Source organism: Podarcis tiliguerta, assembly GCF_965153285.1.
Source record: "Podarcis tiliguerta genome assembly, chromosome: 8".
NCBI classification, from domain to species: domain Eukaryota; kingdom Metazoa; phylum Chordata; class Lepidosauria; order Squamata; family Lacertidae; genus Podarcis; species Podarcis tiliguerta.
The window spans coordinates 65,288,753-65,309,750 of record NC_139541.1 but is presented as its reverse complement, the minus strand read 5'-3'; the positions used below and the strand labels follow the sequence as shown (position 1 = coordinate 65,309,750).

At 44.3% G+C, this 20,998-nt stretch overlaps 1 protein-coding gene across 9 annotated transcripts in view; it reads right to left on the bottom strand.

Moving 5' to 3' along the window:
• Window positions 1-1,726: 1,726 nt before the first annotated feature.
• Window positions 1,727-20,998, bottom strand: part of PTPRU (protein tyrosine phosphatase receptor type U) — a 366,315-nt gene continuing 347,043 nt past the window's right edge. For all 9 annotated transcript variants that reach the window (XM_083454725.1, XM_083454717.1, XM_083454719.1 and 6 more), the window contains 3 exons: window positions 18,571-18,728; window positions 13,580-13,715; window positions 1,727-5,963 (listed from right to left, as the gene is read on the bottom strand). In XM_083454725.1, the coding sequence (XP_083310851.1) occupies window positions 5,901-5,963; window positions 13,580-13,715; window positions 18,571-18,728 (357 nt within the window). In that variant the 3' untranslated portion in view covers window positions 1,727-5,900. The remainder of the gene's footprint in view (window positions 5,964-13,579; window positions 13,716-18,570; window positions 18,729-20,998) is intronic.

The window sequence follows — 20,998 nt, the reverse complement described above, 5'->3', positions numbered from 1 at the left end:
GCCCTGAAAGTCCTTTCAATAAATAAATGTGCAACACCTCTCAGTCTAAGTAAAGGTAAAGGTACCCCTGCCCGTACGGGCCAGTCTTGACAGACTCTAGGGTTGTGCGCCCATATCAGTCAAGAGGCCGGGGCCAGCGCTGTCCGGAGACACTTCCGGGTCACGTGGCCAGCGTGACCTCGCTGCTCTGGCGAGCCAGAGCCGCACACGGAACGCCGTTTACCTTCCCGCTAGTAAGCGGTCCCTATTTATCTACTTGCACCCGGGAGTGCTTTCGAACTGCTAGGTTGGCAGGCGCTGGGACCGAACAACGGGAGCGCACCTCGCCGCGGGGATTCGAACCGCTGACCTTTCGATCGGCAAGCCCTTGGCGCTGAGGCCTTTACCCACAGCGCCACCCGCGTCCCTACCTCTCAGTCTACTCCAGGCTAAACATACCCAACTCCTTCAACCATTCCTCATAAGGCTTGATTTCTAGATCCTTTATCATCTTAGTCACCCTTCTGCTGCAGCTTGTCAATATCCTACTTGAACTGTGGTGCCTGGAACTAGACACAGTATTCCAGGTGGGGTCTGATTAAGGTGGAATAGAGTGGTACAGTAACTTCCTCTCTGGACACTATACCTCTGTTGAAGCAGCGTTACTAGGGTTGTATTACTTTTCTGTTGGTGCTGCATGTTTTCTGGAACACTGACCTGAGCAATGCACTTGCATGACATGATTCTCCCCACGCCTACCCCACTGTGGAAATCTAGAATGTTTTATCGCCTCTCAACATCTGCTTTTCTCTATTTCCACTACCAAAACAAGACTCCACTCCAGTACGGGTCCTATTTACCATTCTTTAGGGCAGGAGGGTTTCCTGGCACAGTTGGGCGGATCAACTTTTATACCCAGCCCACTAAATCCTGAGATGACCTTTGGCACCAGCTGGAATTAGCTGAGGAGAGGCCATCTCGAGCTTGTTTTATCTGACATGAGCTCTCCCTGTGCTCAGTTGCGACTTGGCAGGCACTCTCCTACCCAACCTTGGTTAGTATAGGACTTGTTCTGTTTGCCGTTTACTTGGAGCCATATAGAGAGTCCCCCATGCAAGAGGTCCCACTTCACTTTGAATTTCTTGTGGGGATCATTTGCCCACACTGGCCTTGGTCATCAGGTGGTTCTCCACTGCAAGGGGAAGTTACAGTGTCAGGTTCGGTAAACTGGGACAGGAGGAGAAATAATTGGTGAGCACCCTGAAGCAAGTTCTAGGAGATGAAGGGCTGCTTCATCAAACCTGTCCATCAATGCTTCATGGCTGGAGGGTAGGGACAAGAACCTTGCTCAACCACTCAAAGCCTCATGGCTAGAGGGGTGTGGGAAGAGTTCAGAATTCCCTCAATGTGCTAGCAAGGAGTGGGGAATTAACTGCTCCGAGGCCTTGAGCCATGGGAGCTCGTCCAACAAATCTGAGACTGAGGGATCACATTCCTATCACTCAGATTTCTAGAGATTAATAAATTCAGACCATTCTGATAGCCTAACTGTTTCGCATAGCAGTCTTACCCATTTGAAGATCCAGTTAAAATAATTCAATACATTTGTTGCCATTCAAAACCCCAAGTTTTGTTTAGCATCTCTCTTTTACAGATGTGTGGATTCCACATGACACGTGAGTTTATTACACAATCTGCCTCTACCGAGGTTATTTATATATATATATAAATTCCTTGGAAGGATAGCTTTTGTACGAACTGTCTTGTCTTTATTGAAGGCATTAGCATTTTTCATACAAATTTGTGTTTCTCCAGTGGGATGAATGAAGCAGCCCGTTACGTCTACTCGGGCGACCAGGAGTCCACACTCAGAGTTAAAGCTCCCGAGCATCAGCAAAACAGCCAGGTGTTGATGGACAGAACAGGTGAGACTGCAGAATGTCATTTCCCACAAAGAATCAAACAAACATACGGTGGAAAGTAAGGAACGAGAATATCAAAAGAGCCCCCAAAGTCCCATTGTGTCGTCGCAACTTCAGAGCAAAGAGATCTGGATGGTTCATTTATTAACCACTGCTGCTTTTTTCATCATGCGGGTTGGGAAATATTCCTCCCATCCAGACCTGAACGTCTAGCATCCCTTTAATTTTATTTATTTATTTTTTTAAACTGAATTGCAATCCTGTGCACATTTGCATGACACCAGAGCTTGAATGCAGTGGGAGTGACTTCAGAGTAAATGTGCATAGGATTGCATTGGCGCAGTCTCCTTGATCCAAAATATCTGAGAGATGGATGCCCCAGTTCATCTTTAGACCTGCATAGTTAGCCATCAGGGCTGCAATGCTTTGCCATTAATAGATTCAGACCATTCTGGTAGCCCAAAAAGTGTTGCCCCAATATTCGGGCAGATTTAAACTTTTTACAAAATTGTTTATTTAATAAAAAAAATTACAGTTATGTATCAAAATTGGCATCCCCACTGTGTGTGAGAGAGAGGGGAAATATGCTTCTATGATGATGCTTGCTGCAATATGTGTACACATCTTGATAAAAAATATATATGCTTATTTGCATTTTATTTATTTATTTGCCATGTAAACAGACTTTTCCATTTGGATGGGCGTTAACTATTGGGGTGTCTGATCCAAAGGAAATGCACATGGCACTAGTTGTTTATTTCTCCATAAATAGGGCCGCACAGCTCAGTAACGAAAACAATGGATATTAGCAAGCATCCTCAAAATAATTGCTTGACTGATGTCTTACTTGCTAGATGTATAAAGTGAAGGTTTCTGAGCACTACTTCCATAAAACTTGTTTTCCCCAAGGAAGGACGCTTTTCTGGTATTTGGGACACATCCCGTGTTACTTTTAATCAAGGAGACTTGCCGTATCACAGTATCTGTACTCTGAAATAGAATCCTGCACTAAGAAAGGCTGGATTTGGAAACCAATATAAAAAATGCAAATAAACCCAATCTGCACAGTGCCTCTTAATTTTGCAGGATTCCAACATCTTTACCATTTTGTATAATCTGTTCCGATTTTTGTAGTCATAGGAGGTGGCCGGGAGCTGTCCAGAGCACTGAAACGCCATCGCCAATCCTTGAAAATCCAACTCAGCAAAACCTCTGTCTTTAGAGAGTCCATCAAGCATTTCAAGAATGCATCCGTGGTCTTGAATGGAACTCAATCATGTGTTGTTCTTTTTTAAAAAAACAAAACAAAACACAACTAAGATGAAAGATCTCAGCAAGCTGAATTCAGTGCCACATTCTACACCCTTGTGAAACAGTGCCATTGGCACAGCCTTTTAAAATCTCTTGTAAAAAGTTTGTAGAAAAATGAGTGGCGGTGACTTTTGCTTTGAACACAGGAAGCCACATGTTGCTATTCACAATAGTAGCATTTCTCAGTATGAATCTCTATGTTCAGAAAGGTGTAGAGGAGCCCTTTAATTTCAGCTTATGGTTTCCATCAGTCCCAGACTCAGATAATTCCCCCCACTACTCTGGCATTGATATCCAGCATTAGTGCCATAATATACCCTAGGCCTTGTTTGGCTTCCTCTTAGCTAGGAGGAACAATTTTGGTTTTCATTTTTGCACAGTGACCTATTGAACTGTCTTTAACCCCTGCAGGAAAGTGGTGCCCTAAATCTTCTTGGAGGCACCATTGGTCATCTGGATGCAAAAGCCAGTGGCTCAATACAAAAGGGGGCTGGTTTCTATCACATGACTAGAAATCTGTACTCATTAGGGGTCTGCGAGGCTTGTCCCCACCCCAATTTCAGAATACCTTTTGCCTTTGTTACTCTTTGCTTCATATTTCTTAGCATTTAAGCCATCTTGGTATTCCCATTTGTTGATGTTGGGGGTTTCCTCCCTAGTTTTAAAAATCACTACTTTGTGCCCCCAGCTTTGGTGCTGCTGCAGCTGTGCAAAGATTCATTCCTCCTGGCAGCAACCAGGTTATTCCCCCCCCCCCCAAAAAAAAAAAATGCCCTGAACATTGTGCCATTTCAGGGCATTGTGGAACAAATAGTGATCCCCACGTAATCTGGTGGCTCCCAATTTGGCCGACATCATCACTCTGGAATGATGCAGATATTTGGGGAATGAATGGGGACTGCCAGGAATGGATGCCAAATAAGGTAACCCTCCTAAATGTGCACAAAAGGGGGTTCTGGATAGGTCTCCCATCTTTTCCCCTTTGCACTGGTTGATGGATGCATACATACCCCTAGCCACCAAGAGTTATATCCTTTCTTTGCTAGTTCAGTCAGTGTCGTGGCCAATCAGGATTTTATGGGAGCAACTGAGACTGCAACTAGGGTCCTTCAGTGGTGAGATGAAGAGCGTCTTTGCAGGAAGACACTCTTCTGTTAATTATCTATGAAACGTCTGTTACCCAGAGTGGGAGGTGGCTGATGGAGGAAAGGGAAGGAAAGTGGCCCCACAGATTCTGACACACACACACACACACACACACACTCCAGCTGCAGGCCCAACTTCACAGCTAAGGGCACAGAATGAAGAAATGCTACCCACCCAACTTCTTCTGCTGGTAACCACCACAACTTATGCTTTTTGAAGTTCTGATTCACTGAACCAAGCTACAGAAAATAAACGTGGAAGTGTCTGTCCCTGTGTGCCGGGAGAGCAGGCTTACCTTTCCAGGTAAAATGAATTTGAACCACATTAGTCCTATGTGCTGAAATAATTTACAAGTGACCTCCTTCCATCTCAAAGCCACAGCCAGCCCACAACCTGAAGCTCACGCCTGACCCTTAAAAAAAGAATGGATCTGCATTGCCATTGGCATCTGTCTCATCCCCGTTTGTCCCCACTTGTTAGCCAGTCCTCAGAAATATGGTCAAACCCATTTGGAGGATAGACTTTTCTGCCGAATCACTTGCTGGCGATGTCCGAAACCACTGTATGTATGTGTCTGAGACAGAGACAGTTAGTTCTAGTGGCTGACATTCTGAAGAATGGTGTGATATCTGGGGTGATTCAGTGTTGGGGTAGCCCTCTTGAAAATGCCTTGAAAGGGCTGGAGGATTGATGCTCTAAAAGGGAAGCCCCTTCTAAAGCTTCTGCTGTTTGGAGTGGAGTATCCAGGCACAAAGACATGGTGGTTGTTATAAAATCTGGTCTGGCTACCTTAGTCTTGGAGCAAGTAGCCTGTGTGCTTTCTTTCTCTTAGATAATCCCCAGAATTCATTCACTGTGTTTTCCTACAGGTAAGGTTAGACCAGGGATAAATTCAGAAACACTCTTTGGAGGCAGGCATTAGTCTGGAAACAATAAACGTAGGATTATAAACAAAGAGCGATAAACTGTACACGTCCCAGTTTCCACTGTCAGTCCAAGATGGCGCACACTTTCCCACAGAAGGATGGTTGCCAAGATTTTGCATGGTCGCCTTCAAAGAGCTTCTTATAAGCTTTCAGAACACCACTGTTTCTTCAAATCTCCTGTGGTCGTTGTGAAAGATGCTGGACTTCAGCTCTCCTCCCAGTCTCGGTGGCATGGATCCCTTTCTAGGCTGTGATTGGTGCAGTCACAAGGAGATTAAGCCTGGTGCTCTTCCAGCACACCGGTCCATACATGCACAAACAACACACAGGTGCCAAACTCCAGGCTGGCACATACACAATCATTTTGTAGATGGGATGAGTTTGTGTAGGCTCTGCTCTGCCAGCAGCTGGAGAAGTGGGAGCAGAAGCTTAGGAGGAAAGATGAAGGTAGGGGATGGACAACATGGCCCCATATCTTGCCTTTTTAGTTTTCATTCTTTTCCTTGTATTCTCTTCTCTCCTCCTCCTCCTTGCTCTTACTCAAAAGTCTGGATGCAAAATGCATGTTTGGCACAAACCCAAAACAAACACTTGCCTGCACACTTCTGGCAAGGTGCTATCTTGTCTCCAGTGACTCCAGGTATTCCAGGGCTATGTCATAGCAGAAGTGGTACTGTTCCTTTAAGGGGGAGGGGGAGGAAAAAAGAAGGATTGTTAAGAATGGGCAAAGTGCACATTCACCAATGCTTTGCAGCGCATTTCCCCATAAAATAAGCATTTGGTACATAAGGTACACGTTCTTATGGGCACATTTTGTTCACCAAAATGGCATCATAAAAGTGCACAACTTGACTGGGAGTGAAGGCAAGTTCAGCTCAGTCCACTGCAAAAAGCATACCAAGCAAATTTCTCCTCTGTCTCTGGCCCAGCCTTGCGAAAAATGCTGGAAAACACCCAGAGCAGGATGTACATATAAGCTAAACAAGTTATAGCTTAGGGTCCCACTCTCTTGGGGGCCCCCAAAAAAATTAAAGGGAAAAAACCCTGGATGTACATTTCCAAAATATAAGATAAAAAATAAATAAAATAAGACCTACATACAGCAACAGTGTTTGTGTTGTTTGGCTCCTATGATGTACATATTTTGTTATGTGCAAATGGCTTTAGATACCTATTAGGTCCATAAATTACCATATCATATATTCAACACAAAAAAAGCGACAATTTGTTGTTGACAAAGGACGGCTAGACATGTAAAGGGCCCCATTACCTTCAGTAGCTTAGGGCCTCATCAAACCTAAACCCGGCCCTGAAAACACCTCCTGCTGGAGAAATTCACTACAATTTAATTTAATTCTTTATCACTTTATTTATTTTTATATTGGTATCTCACCTTTCCTCCAAGAGATCAAGATGGTGTACATATTTCTGCTTCTCCCCATTTTATGTACTCTCAACAACTCAGTGAGAGAAGTTAGGCTAAGAGATGGTGACTGGCACCAGGTCAGGATTAGTGATGAGCTATATATTAGTTCCAGGGTCACAAACAACATGGGTTGTATGTAACCAATGCTAGGCCTTCTCAGAGCAGACCCGCTATTTTTTCTTGTTGTTGTTCATTTCAGTGGGTTTACTGTGATGAAAATACAACACTGCATCTTTGAGAAACACTATTCAGTGAGGAACACTATTCACTAAAAACCTGGGGTGTGGGTTATGACCCTCTTGTGCTGCTCGTGGGACCCATGGCTGGCTACTGAGGGAAACAGGATCCTCAAAGAGATGAGCATTTGCTCTGGTCTGGAACACAGCAAGGTGACTTGATACTGAATCAGACCACTGGTCCATGTAGCTCCTTATTGTCAGTGACTAGGCAATGTAGCATCCTCCACATAAGGTAAGGTAAAGGACCCTGGACGGTTAAGTCCAGTCAAAGTCGACTATGGGGTTACAGCACTCATCTCGCTTTCAGGCCGAGGGAGCCGGCGTTTGTCCACAGACAGTTCTTCCGGGTCATGTGGCCAGCATGACTAAACTGCTCCTGGTGCAACGGAACACTGTGATGGAAACCAGAGCACACGGAAATGCTATTTACCTTCCTGCCGCAGCGATACCTATTTATCCACTTGCACCAGCATGCTTTCGAACTGCTAGGTTGGAGGGCTGGGACAGAGCAACGGGAGCTCACCCCATCGCGAGGATTCAAACTGCCAACCTTCTGATCAGCAAGCCCAAGAGGCTCAGTGGTTTAGACCACAGTGTCCCCCATGTTCCCCATCCTCCACATGCTGTAATGAGGTGTGACAGGAGCTGTAGTGTCAAGAACATCTGAATCTCTCACCAACACAAACATTAAAATCAAGAATAAAACAACCTCAAATACATGAGGGATATATTAATTGCTTTGTCCATTAATATGTATTTTTACAATAAACACATAATTTTTAAAAAATTCCATCCAAATAAGAAGTAATCCTCTTCAGATCTTCCTGTACTGAGATCTCTTATGTAGAGTTTGAGTGTAGGGCTTGCAATGGTAACCTGACAGCTCTTTATCTGCACACATAGCTGAATATGGTTATCTCTTAACGTAACCTACCACACAGGGTTGTTAAGACAAGATGGGCATAAGGAAAAGATCCATACATGCCACTTCAACCAGGCCTTTGGCTGATTGACATCCAATGCCCTTTGAAAATGTGTTGTGGAAGGCGGAGGTAATTAAGTTGTCTTTATTATTGTTTTTATTGTGTACTTTTTAATATATTGTGATTTTATGTTGTGAACGGCCCTGAGATCTGCAGGTACGTGGCAGTATACAAATTTAACAATTAATAAAAATAACAATAACTTTTCTAAGCAATGGTAGGCTATTGATCTCTTCCCCCTTTGGTGGCTGCGAACAGGGCCACAAAAGCCTCTGTGAAATGGGGTGGCATTTTTCGCTCTGCAGTAGCTGCAATCCTATGCTCACTTGCTTGGAAGTAAGCGCTATTGAATCCAGCTGGGAAAATTCAGGTCCACTGGGGAAGATGGGCTAAGATTTCTCTGCGTACCTTCGTTGTCCAAAAGCAAATTTCAAAAGGGAAAGGAACGTTGCTGTATAAAGGAAGAGACAACAAACTCTCATGAAAGCCAGAGTGCAAAAGAATGATCTGCTATTAGGATGTCAGGAGAGTAGGAAGGAAGGGGGAGGATTTAGGCTTCAGCGGAGTCCGCAACAGCCTGGGAAAGAGATGAAAGAGGAGCCAAGACCACATTTTGAAAGGGTGTTCTCTGAAGTAGAAAAACGACAGCTCCTTTTAAGAGGTCGTCTATGCAGCAGAGTGCTCTTCTTTTATCTATATCCTGCAGCTGATATGATGGATAATTCTTTTGTATTATATGAGTTTCCTACTGGGATGGTCTGAGACTATCATACATTTATGCCACAGTCGGGGGGCTGTGTGAACTGTGGGCACCTTAAAAGCGAAAAGAAAAAGGATCGTGATTGATATTCTGGAGAAAATGATCTGGTGTCAGTGTTAGGTCTGAAGGCAACGGACGGGACATAGCAATGCCAACCATTTTGCAACCAATTGGTCAGAAATAAACAGTCCCTGAAGCACCTGCTCTGCATTTTGTACCACGTGGCGTACTGGGGCCCAGCAATAGCTATGGCATGAAATTAGCTAAATCTCGAGCCACCCAAAGCACAGGGCAGAACTACCCCAAACTCTGATTTGCCATGCTGGAGGGGGGTCTGAACTGGGCAGAGGCATCCCTCTGCTAGGCAGTGGAAGAACTGCACCACAAAATTCAGAGAAGTGCAAATTTCAAAGGATATCTGTTTTGGTTTGTGTGTTAGTTTGAAAAATGCAAACGAGGTAGTTTCCCATTAAATGCAAAAAAAGAAAAAAGAAATTCTCTCTCATCCCAGCTCAGCTGGAAGAGGGGCTAAGGATGTGTCTGTGGTTGCCCTGCCACCCGGGGAGAGGTGATTGAATTGCTCTGAAAATTCTTGATTTCAGTCTGCAAGATTAAGCCAATGGCCCATCTAGCCCAGCACCCTGTTCTCACAGTGGCCAACAAGATGCCTATGGGAAACCTGCAAGCAAAACCCAAGCACATTAGAACTCTCCCCACCCCACCTCCATGGTTTCCAGGAATTGCTATTCAGAAGCTTTACTGTAGAGGCAGAGCATAGTCACCATGACTAGTAGCCATTGATAGCAATATCATCCGTGAATTTATCCAGCCCTCTTTTAAAGCCAACCAAACTGGTGGCCATCACATATTTTAACTAGGCACTGCTTTGAAGAACACTTTCATCTTTCCTGAATCTTCCAACATTCAGCTTCATTGGAGGTCCATGAACATTATAAGAGAGGGAGAAAAACATCACCTATCACATCACCTCTTCCTTGTCTTTTCTCTAAACTAAAATCTGTACACCAAGAAGTCCCAAACACAGCAATCTTTTCTCATACGATAGTTGCTCCATCTGCTTCATCATTTTGGTTGCCCCTTTTACTTTTTCACTGAGATGGCCAATCTGTGTCTGGGTTGCACTACAGGTGACAACCATTTTGCATGGGGGTTCTATTCCTGGCCCCCTGTTATGCCCCATTCCACACCACCACCACCCCGTTCTGCCCTCTTCCAGGTCCAAAAGGACCCACGCGTAGACAGCCGCATGTCAATTGGACGCGAGCAAAAATGTTGCCGTCTGTACTTCAGACTGCAGACAGGGGTTCATGCAATGGACTGTGCCCTCCCAATCATTCTGACTTGGCCTTTAACATGTGAAAGGAGCAATTAAGATATAGGCAACAACAGAAGTTTGGCTGGCTGCTAGAGAAAGCATTCCATCCAAACTCTTAAGTACAATTCCTTCAATGGAAGCAGCAGCCAACTTTTTAAGAAACCAATTAGTTTCTTGTGGGTTGGGGAAACCTGAGCCCAGAGCCTCAGGTGCCAGTGGTCTCCAGAAGGGAAGAGAATCAAAGAGTGAAGGCAACTATACAAGAGATTAAACAACTATCTAATGCTTTTGGATTAAGAAAAAGAAGAAGAAGAAGGTTGCTTTCCTTGATGGCAGCATTGAAACATCAAAGGTCTGTAGCAGAAAGGATGCACACAGGGGCCAGATCCTCTGCGGGTGCAAATCAGTGAAACTCTACTAATAGCAAAACAGACAAGATCTCATTTACTCCTGTGGTGGATCATTAAATTGAGTCTTCAGGAAACAGCCTTTGCAGGTTCAGCTGAGGTTGGGGAAAGATTGTGTTCCGGATGAAAACACTAGTTTGCATTTGCTAATACCTTGCAATTTAGCCCAATAGGCTGTCCAACTCTGTGCCAGTTCTTGCAATTTTTTTTATTGCTTTCACTTAATTCCTATCCTCCCCCCCCCCCATTCCCCTGCTCCAATTGTGGTTTTAATTCCTAATGCAATCACATCCACCCCAAAAGACATTTCATTTTGCAAGGTAGAAATTTGATAATCCAGACTTCGCAAATGTCATATTCCACCCCCACCCCCCGCCATCGCCATTCCAGTTCTGTTCCTGGCATGACTCGCTACTTAAAGCAAGAAAAAAAAAGATTCCGGCATTGCAGATGGGTGTGCTTAGAAAACCAAAATGTTCATCTGTAGGGTTTGTCTCTAGAACTGCACCAAAATGCACCCCTCCCAAATCCACTACCCTGTTTGCAAGGGTTTATCAAGTTTTTGAGTGCATGGACTGTGAATGGGGTAGAAACATACCTTTCAATTACGGCACCAACAGTCCCACTCCCATCTACAGCTGGGTGCTATATTTGCACTATTTTTTATTTTACTTTTACTCACACAAGACAGGCTGCATCCTAGGTTCCACTCAGAGTAGAACCATTGAAACGAATTGGCCTAAATTAGTCATGCTCATTCATTGCAGTAGGCCAACTCTGAGTAGGATTAACACTGTGTACAACCATTGCCCTCATCCTCATTTTGATTTGGCTTGATCTCAATAGCTCAGTTGGCAGAGCAAAAGACTCTTTATCTCAGGGTTGCGGGTTCAAGCCCCATGTTGGGCAAAACTTTCCTGCACTGCAGCAGGTGGAACTAGATGATCCTTGTGGTTCCTTCCATTATGGAAGTCATAGCAGCATACAGGAGGCATCCAATGCAGGCACAGACCCAACTTAGATTTGTTTAGCTTTAGCAACCTAGCTGCATAGTGTGCCCTAAGGCAATTCCTTGCAGCCAAGAAGGCCTTCTAGACATCTCTATGTGACCTTTAGAACTCTCCACAGGCCACACCCATCTCCCTAGGCCACGCCTCTCACTGGCCCTGCTCCATACCCTCCTCAAGTGCCTTGCCTTTTCCTCTCTTGCCTGCCTGCTTGGATCTCTGACTTTTGTGTGGCTGGATTGTAGCCTGCTGATCAAAGCCCTATCCCATGTTCCAACCACATTTTGCCTCTGGTCGCACCTACCAGTGGCATGTGTCCCTTAGGTTTCTCTTGATGGAATGCAGCTCACAGGTTGACAACAGATCCCACCTCAGATCTACAGCATGACTTAGCATCATGTTGAATTGCCCTCCACAACCTGCTCTTCCCAATATATAATGTGCCAAATTAGGGACAGTAAACAGCAGCAGTCGTGGTGGCTCACCACGCAGGGCCATCTCACAGAGAGATAAAGGTCCTGGATTCTATCCTGATAACTCCTGGCAAGCATGTATTGAGCTAGAGAGAGAGAGAGGAAAGTTTGGAAGGTGAGCTTAGAAACTCTTGGGAAGAGAACTGGTCAGCCCTCAGCCACCAACCCTATCTGCTATCTTTATGCTTGGGGATCCTTGAATGTCCACCTAGGGCCTTCCATGCCCAGCTGAAGCTCCCTTCAAATGGAAGCCTCCTCTAGCATCTATTGTCACACTTGTTAGAATTCCTGCTCCATGATTGCAGTCATGGGATTTTGTCTATCACATGACTGTATATGTTTTGACTCCACAGAGTGGGAAGTGATGGAGACAGGATGTTTGTGTTACTGTGTTCTGTGAAGTGGGACTATTGTCCTTTGTTTTTTTCTCTTTGCTGTCTGATGCTAAAGAGAGAGGGAGCCATTTCACAGTGCTCCATGTGTGTTTATATGTAAATAAAGTAGATTAACCCAAATGCTGGGTTTCTGAGGTTTGTTACGCATGATGCACAAACTCTGCAGATCCCTAAGTGTGCTGGTGTCTGTTGGCATCAGTCGCTGTGATGTTCGGGCTGAAGAAAGATTATGAAGCTCCCGAACGATCGACCAGGAGGGAGAGAACATGCCAGTCGGGCATGTGTCTCTGCCAGGGTCCTACTCGAGTGTAGGCTGAGCTCCTAACAACACTAACCTCCTGCCAGTTAAAGAAAACAGCAAGGCTTTCTTTCATTCCTGGTCAGGACTATGATACCAACCGCTAGCAAAAAATGACTCTGCAAGATCAGAGCAGAAGTTCAGCATCCTGTTTCTCACAGTGGCCAACTAGGGATGCCCAGCCACAGGGCATGAAGTCAACAGCCCTCTGCAGCAACTAGTATCCAATGATATCGTGCTGCTTGAGTCTGGATAGCTCAGTTGGTTAGAGCCTGCTGCTAATTACCACCAAGGATGAAGGTTGGTTCGATCGCCGTATGGGACAGATGCATATTCCTGCATTGCAGCAAGCTGGACTAGATGATCGTCAGGGGTCCCTTCCAACTCTATAATTCTATGAATATTGAAGTTCCCTTGAGCTACCATGGTTGATAGCCATTGACCAACATATCTTACAAAAGTGGTGCAAGCCAAAGGTCATGATCACAGTTTGAGGTATACTAAAGGCCCAGTATACCTGAAGGAGCATCTCCACCCCCGTCGTTCTGCCCAGATGCTGAGGTCCAGTGCCGAGGGCCTTCTGGCAGTTCCCTCACTGCAAGAAGCAAAGCTACAGGGAACCAGGCAGAGGGCCTTCTCAGTAGTGGCACCCGCCGTGTGGAATGCCCTCCCATCAGATTTCAAAGAGATAAACAACTACCTGACATTTAGAAGACATCTGAGGGCAGCCCTGTTCAGGGAAGTTTTTAATGTGTGACATTTTAATGTATTTTTAATCTTTATTGGAAGCTGCCCAGAGTGGCTGGAGAAACCCAGCCAGATGGGTGGGGTACAAATAATAAATTATTACTGTTGTTGTTATTATTATTATTATTATTATTGCAGAAAATTCTGTCATTTCCTGCCAATTCCACAGAGCTGCAAAATTTTCAAAAGGCATAGGCAAAGGAAACTGTGCTTTTGTTACTTACAAAGGTCTCAACCATATTTGGCTTGTAGTTGCGGAGGGTCTTTGCAGCGAAGAAAACATCCACCAGCTTGTGGCACTTGATCATCTCCAAGATCATGGTGCAGGCACAGTAAGTGCCGCTTCGGCCTCCCCCGTTTCTGCAGGAGAAATTAAATGCAAGGGAACAGTCAGCATATTAAAGCAGCCCAGTGGTTACAGTATTGGGAGTAGGACCTTGGATTCTAGAGCTCAAATTCCTACCCAGCCATGAAGCTCACTGGGTGGCAATGGGTCTGTCACTAACCCTCAGCCTACCCTACCTCACAGGGTTGTTGTAAAGAAAAAATAGGAGGAGAGCCATGTATACCACCTTAAGCAACTTGAAGGGAAGATGAGATATAAATGTAACAACAGCAACAGAATGGTGAACTGCTTTTTATCCAGCAGTGGAGAGAGAGGAAAAAAACAAGCCAAAGTAATGTACAGGTATTCAGTGCTTTTTCCCCCCTTTAAAAAAGTTTAGGGGTACTCTCATTTTGACTCAAGAAAATCATCATTTTATTGTTTGAATCAAGAAAAATAAATACAGTAAATGGACAAAAGCACAAAGATTCACAAAATGTTTAGGGGTATGTGTACCCCTTTGTCCCCCCAGAAAAAAAGCACTGCGTGTACCCAACCCAAAGGATAACTTTGGAGAGCAGAAATTAGACAGACTTCTTACATTCAATAAGTAAGGCTCCGCAAATCATAAGGGATTTGTACTTGAAATTGTTTTTTATGTATGTTTTTCATTGTTTGTGTTTTTTATCGTTAATCATTTCAGGATATGGTATGGGAAGCAATGCAAAATAAATAAATGGACTTGATGGTCACCTTGAGCCCAATCTTTAAGGCTTTTGCGTTGTGGGGGAAAAGGATGCAGGAACAGTGGCTTCTCTAGATTCTAGCCAATCCTTGCGTAAGGCACATGAATAGACAGAAGCCAGATGGCAGACGTGGGGACTAGATTGAGCCTGCTTGTTGAACTCCATTCCCACTGAAAGCAATGATACTCAAGACATGACTCGATTGCCCCATTGATACCAATAAGACCTAAGTTCAGCTGGATCCAAAGCTCAAAGCTGAAGATTAGTTCCATTTTGCGCTTTTGGAAGTCTTGTACGGAGGACTCTTAAGAATCTGTAAGTTCTCAAAGTCTGGTTTAGTAATTCCAACCGGGTCAAGAAGTGCAGAGAGCAGAAGCCATCACAGTAAGTTATGCCAAGTTTTAGGCTTCATCACTCTTTCTCCCCCCCCCCCTCCGTAAAAAAACTGTTGAAATGATTAATTTGAGTTTTGTCTAAAGGATTTCAAAGTTTGCAGCCATGGTTTATGCAAGAGGCTGCCGAAGATTTGCTTGCTTCCTTAGAAAAGGGTCTTAAGCTCAGAACGCGCTCACCTCCCCATGTTGCATAATTACCCTGGGCTTTCCAGAGTAGCCACTTTTAAGGCTCTGGATCAAGGGGTTTGCTGTCTCTTGGGTGTAATTAAATATAGGCTGGTGGCAATGATTGAGAAATAATCCTTGCTGAGAGATTAAATTGTTGAGCAGACTCAGAAGGGCTGTTTTGCTCCTATGCAAATACAGACGGGAGTCCAAAGAAAATGGAGAGGGCGGGGAAAACGCTCATCCCACCAAAAGTCGGAGCACTTTGCTAATGGGGATAATACCAGCATTATTATATGATGGTGGTAATGCAGCATTTCAAACTCTTAAGCAAAGTATTATATAAATACTAAGCATTACATTATTTGTATTAGTGCAGGGATCCGGTATTTGGGCAAGTCAGTTTCAGCACTGCTTGGGAAAATAACTCACAGACATAAGAATTGCTGGGACAAAAAATAACATACAGAAATAGGAAACATCTCCCAGCGTGGTCTGAAATCTATAAAAATTTTGAATGGGCTCTGCATCTTACCATTATTTAAAATGAAGCGCCGGAGGGTGTTGTGTTTCTGTATAACAAAAATAATCAAAGACCCTTTTTGTCTCTGCTTCAATATTTTTATTCTGTCTTCTCTTCTGTTATTATTTGCTTTTTCATTAAAAAAAACACACCAAAGCTTTGCCATCTTTCAAGTGGTAGTGGTACCGCCTTCTGAACAGACCAGCTGCATTTGCTGCAACATGGCCTGGTGGGAATGGCATATTGCATTTTCTGGGAGAAAAAATTGGCTACCCTGTTGACCAAAGAGACAGCCCTCATTGCTTCTCACTCCCCAGAATGTTCCCACCCAGGAATGACACTACAATGTGACTCCAGAAGAGACCAACGAATGCCGGCACAATTTTTGCAGAGAATCTCCTTAATCTCATCTTGTCCACTCAGAACACAGCAGTGCCTGTGGAGCATTGTCTTTCTTCCTACTGTGGAGAAATCTGAAATACTAATAGTCTGCAACAAGGAGGTGAAGAGCCAGATTTCCTGCACTGTGGCAATTTTCAAGGATGGCAGAAAAATAAGGTCATGGCTCAGTGGGAGAAAATACAATTTCCTGCAGGAAGTATAGTGTGCATGCACACGAAAGCTCATAGCAATAACAAACTTAGTTGGTCTCTAAGGTGCTACTGGAAGGAATTTTTTTTAGGAAGTATAAGGTTCAAGCCTCAGTATCTGCAGGTAAGGCTTGGGTGGGCCAAATAAAGAGGGTGTGCTGGTCCCAAGGGTTAACCATGCGGTGAGGTCTGAGTGTAGTCCAAGATTGAGTGTGCGGTATGGAGGCTGTCCATCAAAGCTGAAGTGGGGTCCAAGGCAGGGAGTCAGGTGAGGTCAGGAACTCTGGCAGAAGAGCAGGATAGGATGCAGGCAGGAACAGGCTACCAACAATGTTGCTCCTGCAACCTGGGACTGGGCTGGCCGACTTTTATCTGCCCCGAGGCATAGGGTGGCCCTGGTCCACAGGTGACTCGCCTCTCCTGGCCTGGAGGCGAGCACTCTTCCTGCGAGAACTTAGTTCCCTCCGCTTCTCTGCCCTGAGCCTCTGCAGCTCAGAAGAGGCTGGAGGGTTACCGGACCCAGAGGCAACCTCCGCTTCCCCTGACGGGGCTGAGGGTGGAGCACCTGCAGGCAATGGGTACTCAATCACCTCAGGAGCCACAGCAGACTCAGCTGGTGCCTGCACCTGAGGATCCAGCACAGGTGAGGACTCTTCAAGCTCAAGCCCCAGCCCCGGCTCAGCTGGTTCTGGAGGCGGGGAATCCTGTGCAGGCTGGGATTCCTCAGGTTCAGCCTCCGAGTCCGAATCCCAGGCCATCACAGAGGGATGCACTCATCCCCTGGGGCTGACGTTCCCCATCCCTCCTTTAAAGTTACAGTTTAGGCTTTAACAGCTCCACGTTAGCCAAACTAAACAGCTGCAAATGACATCAGCACTATCTCAAGCTCCCAGAGCAAATCTGAGCAACTTTATTTATTCCTTCTCCAGCACCTGTTTTGTTTTGTGTAAAGTGATGAGACCCAGTGAAGCTCAGACTTTCCTCCCCCCCCCTCCTCCCCCACACTCCCCTATTATTTCAGGCATGTTGCCAGTTTACACTGTAAAATCTGCAGGGCATGGATTCCCATCAGAGCTAATAAATCCTTTACACCTGATATAATCAAATTAGCCAGACACATGCAAGATTGCTGTTTGTAAGCCAGAAGTTGCTTCTTCTTTTTTTTTCTCTCTCTCTCCTGTCTCTCTGTTGTTTCAACTTTGCCCTCTGGAAAGCTCTGGATGTTGCAAATACACTGCCAAATTATCCTTCGGCTAACGAAGACAGACAAGATGGTAATTCATTTTTGATTAAAAGCTTTCTGGTTGCCCCAATCAATCTGGAAACGTAAAAGTTGCCTCATATATATATATATATATATATATATATATATATATACACACACACACCTTTTTTGGAGGGGGTTTAAACCATCAACATATGAGGATCAATAGACTTTTCCACCACTTCCTCAGAACCTACACAAAGCTAAATCCTGTTAATGATAAACAGTTGGCCATTGTGAAGACCCTTTCAAAAGCCTGGAGAGCACCAGTTTGGCAAAGGCTATACTACAAAAAGAACAACTTTGTTGTAACACAACATTACACCAGCATCGCAAATCCTTCTTAACAATTAAACCGAGAGGTAATAGAAGTGGAGGTGGCTTGATAAAGTGAACACCACCTCCTTCCAACTGAGAAGGACGGAAGAGTAATGAAATTCCCTCTATACAGTGTTACCTTGGGTTACATACACTTCAGGTTACATATGCTTCAGGTTACAGACTTCGCTCACCCAGAAATAATACCTCGAGTTAAGAACTTTGCTTCAGGATGAGAACAGAAATCGTGCAGTGGTGGTGCAGCAGCAGCAGGAGGCCCCATTAGCTAAAGTGGTGCTTCAGGTTAAGAACAGTTTCAGGTTAAGAACGGACCTCCAATCATTTGGAAAATAAATAAAAAAAAAAGAACGGACCTCCAGAACGAATTAAGTACTTAACCCTAGGTACCACTGTACAAGATTGGATTCAAAAGCTGACAGAATATGCAGAATTAGATGGTCTATCAGAAAAAATAAAGAATAAATCAAAACAGGAATTTGTTTCAAAATGGGAGGTTTTCAAGGAATTTTTGAAATATAAATATAGTAGTTTAAACTCGGTTGCAGCATTCGAGGAACTTCAGTAATAGTTGCAAGGCAGATATAAGAATTAAGATCTATTAAGAAAAGGTTTAATTATGATAAAAGTGTGTATTGGCAATAAGTTATCTGAAACTGAAATATGGAATAGACGGGAGGTTGGGTCTTTAGTGTTAAGACCAATTTATGTCTTATTGTTTGTTAAGAAAATTCTGTGTCTATTGCTATTTCTGTGTGTAATTTGGTATTTCTGTTTTCTCTTTTTTCTTTTCTTGTTGTATCAATAAAAAAAATAAAAAAGAGAAGGACGGACCCTTGTCCCCCTCCCCACCCAGCAAGGTGACACTTACAAACAATGGACGATTGTCCTTCCATCGCCGCTCTCCCCCTGCCACTTATCCACTTGGGCTAATAAATGCAGGAAGGACTTCTTTGAATCAGGGGTGTCTCGGTAGGCTGACCACCGCAGGTACTGGAAGTGTCGAACCATCAGGTGCCCTTCCTGTAACTAGAGAAAGCACATCATTCCCCCACTTTAGGGTAGCATGCTTAGGTGAGATGTTTTCAGGCTTTTTTGACACACGACCCATCTTGAACTACAACCTAAAATTTGTGTGTGCACACAGACAGACCTTTTCTCTCCAAAGCAGCCTTCCTTACCCTGGTGCCATCCATATGTTTTGGACAGGGGGCTGGTCCACTTGGGCAAATGGGGCACCACCCCACCAACCACAGCCTGCCACCAACCAGTCCTCATTCGCCTGCCTTCTTACTTACAACCAGTCCAGGGGGTAGCACCGGCTGTTAGCTTCCACCTCCTTGTAGAACTTAGCAGAGAGAAGGATGGGGAAATTTCTAGATTAGTTGGCGCTGCCTGTTGTTGGCTGTAGCGCCATCTACTGTTGGTCTCCCTGCCTTCTGCCCTACCAGTCGCAAAGGGCATCAGCCACCACTGGTTTTGGACTACAAACTCTCATGCCCATTGGTCATGCTGGAAGGGTTGGTAGTCCAAAACAATGGGGGAAGGGGCACCAGCATGAGGAAATATGCTCTATTGTCACCAGATATATGATCAGCAAGGTATTATATCCCATTGTGTAGAATAGGGCATTTTAGCTATCACTATTGCTTATCATGGTGCCTGCTGAAATTCTCTATTTCTATGCAACTAGTGAATGAAAGGAGACTATACTTCTGATCTTCTTCCAAAAAATAATAATAAATGAGGATAAACGAGGAGTCCCATTGTCACAAGTCCTATCACAGGTCACAATATCACTCATGTGTGGGCGCTGATCCAGCAGTTGAAGATTTTTTACTTTTATTACCTTGCATTGCTGTTAATTTTTCAGGAAAGGAGATATTCTACTCTGCCAAAGGTGATCTCCAGCAAGGTACAGTCAAGGGCTTCTGGACTGGGTTGTAATAAACTTCAGACTTCAATATTGTAAATCACTTTAAGTTTACTTTTCATTTTATTTTACTTTTAAAGAAAGTGACTAATAAGCATGATAAATTAATACCATCATCTCTGTAACTAGAAAACTCCTACATGGGATATGACACAATCAGATGCTCATATGAGTGCATCAACATTCTTTGTGTATTCTGTACTTGAGCAAACTGTTAAGGTAGAGGGAGAAAATGGCCAAAACAAAGAGAAGGAAATCAAGCCCATGTTACGCTGATGGGGATGCTGGAGAATTCTGACAAAAATGGAAATGGGAGTGGAAATCACCAGCACTTTTCATCCCATGATGGGAATGGCAATCAATCCACTGAATATAACCAGCATTCACTGTTGTTGTTATTGTTGTTGCTTTCAATCAACAGATGATATGTAACTGATTATGTTCCCTCTTTCTCATTTGCATTGTGTTTCCTTTGCATTGAAATGAATGGGGTGGAGAAAATAACATAATGGCACCATAATGAATGATGTAAACTATTAAGGTGTGTAATTTCAGCACAGTGAACTGTGAGCTGAGTAATACTGTTTTTGGCGGAAGCTGAACTGCAGTGGAATGGAGACACTGCCGCATGCGACAAATACAGGACGGAATAGAAAATGCTCCCATACAATGTGCTAGCTGCAGAATTATTTTTAGAAATTCTCTGCGTTAAATCAAAAGAAGGGCAGGATGCAACACTGGGCTATGTGACCTCGTGGAACAACGGTGGAATGGAAGCAACGGTATCTGCTCACCCACAGTTCAGATTTGTCATAATAATGAGCTTATTCTTGGGTATTGCCCTCCACTCATTCTCTCACAAACACACATGAACACACAACACCAAAAGTAACAATGTCAGTCCTGGCAAGGATGGCTGTCAGCAGCACCTGTTTTTATACATTTGGTATTCTCTGCAAACAAAAAAAATCTCGAAAGGGAAGGGAGGCTGTGAGAGGAAAAGGATGCTCTTTAATACTCTAGTAATCTGGTTAGCTTTGCAATCTAATGTGGTTAGGGGGCTCTGGAAGGAGAGGGATTATGTGCACACAGCTAAGTGAGCCCAGGGTTTAAACAGGTGGATGCAGAGCTCAGTACCAAATCATAGGCTTGGGAGGGAAGAATGAGAATCAAGAGTGGCTTATGAGATGAATCTCTGGGACTGGCACTAAAGCTGTCATTAATGCTTTATTAATGGGCTGGGGCAGGAGAGGCACAGAACTGGAGAGAAGGCAATCAATGACAGATTTCTGAGCCATCGGCAAAGAAGACTGGATGTATTTACCCATACATTAGGACTTATGCACTTGGATGAGTTTAGCCAAAT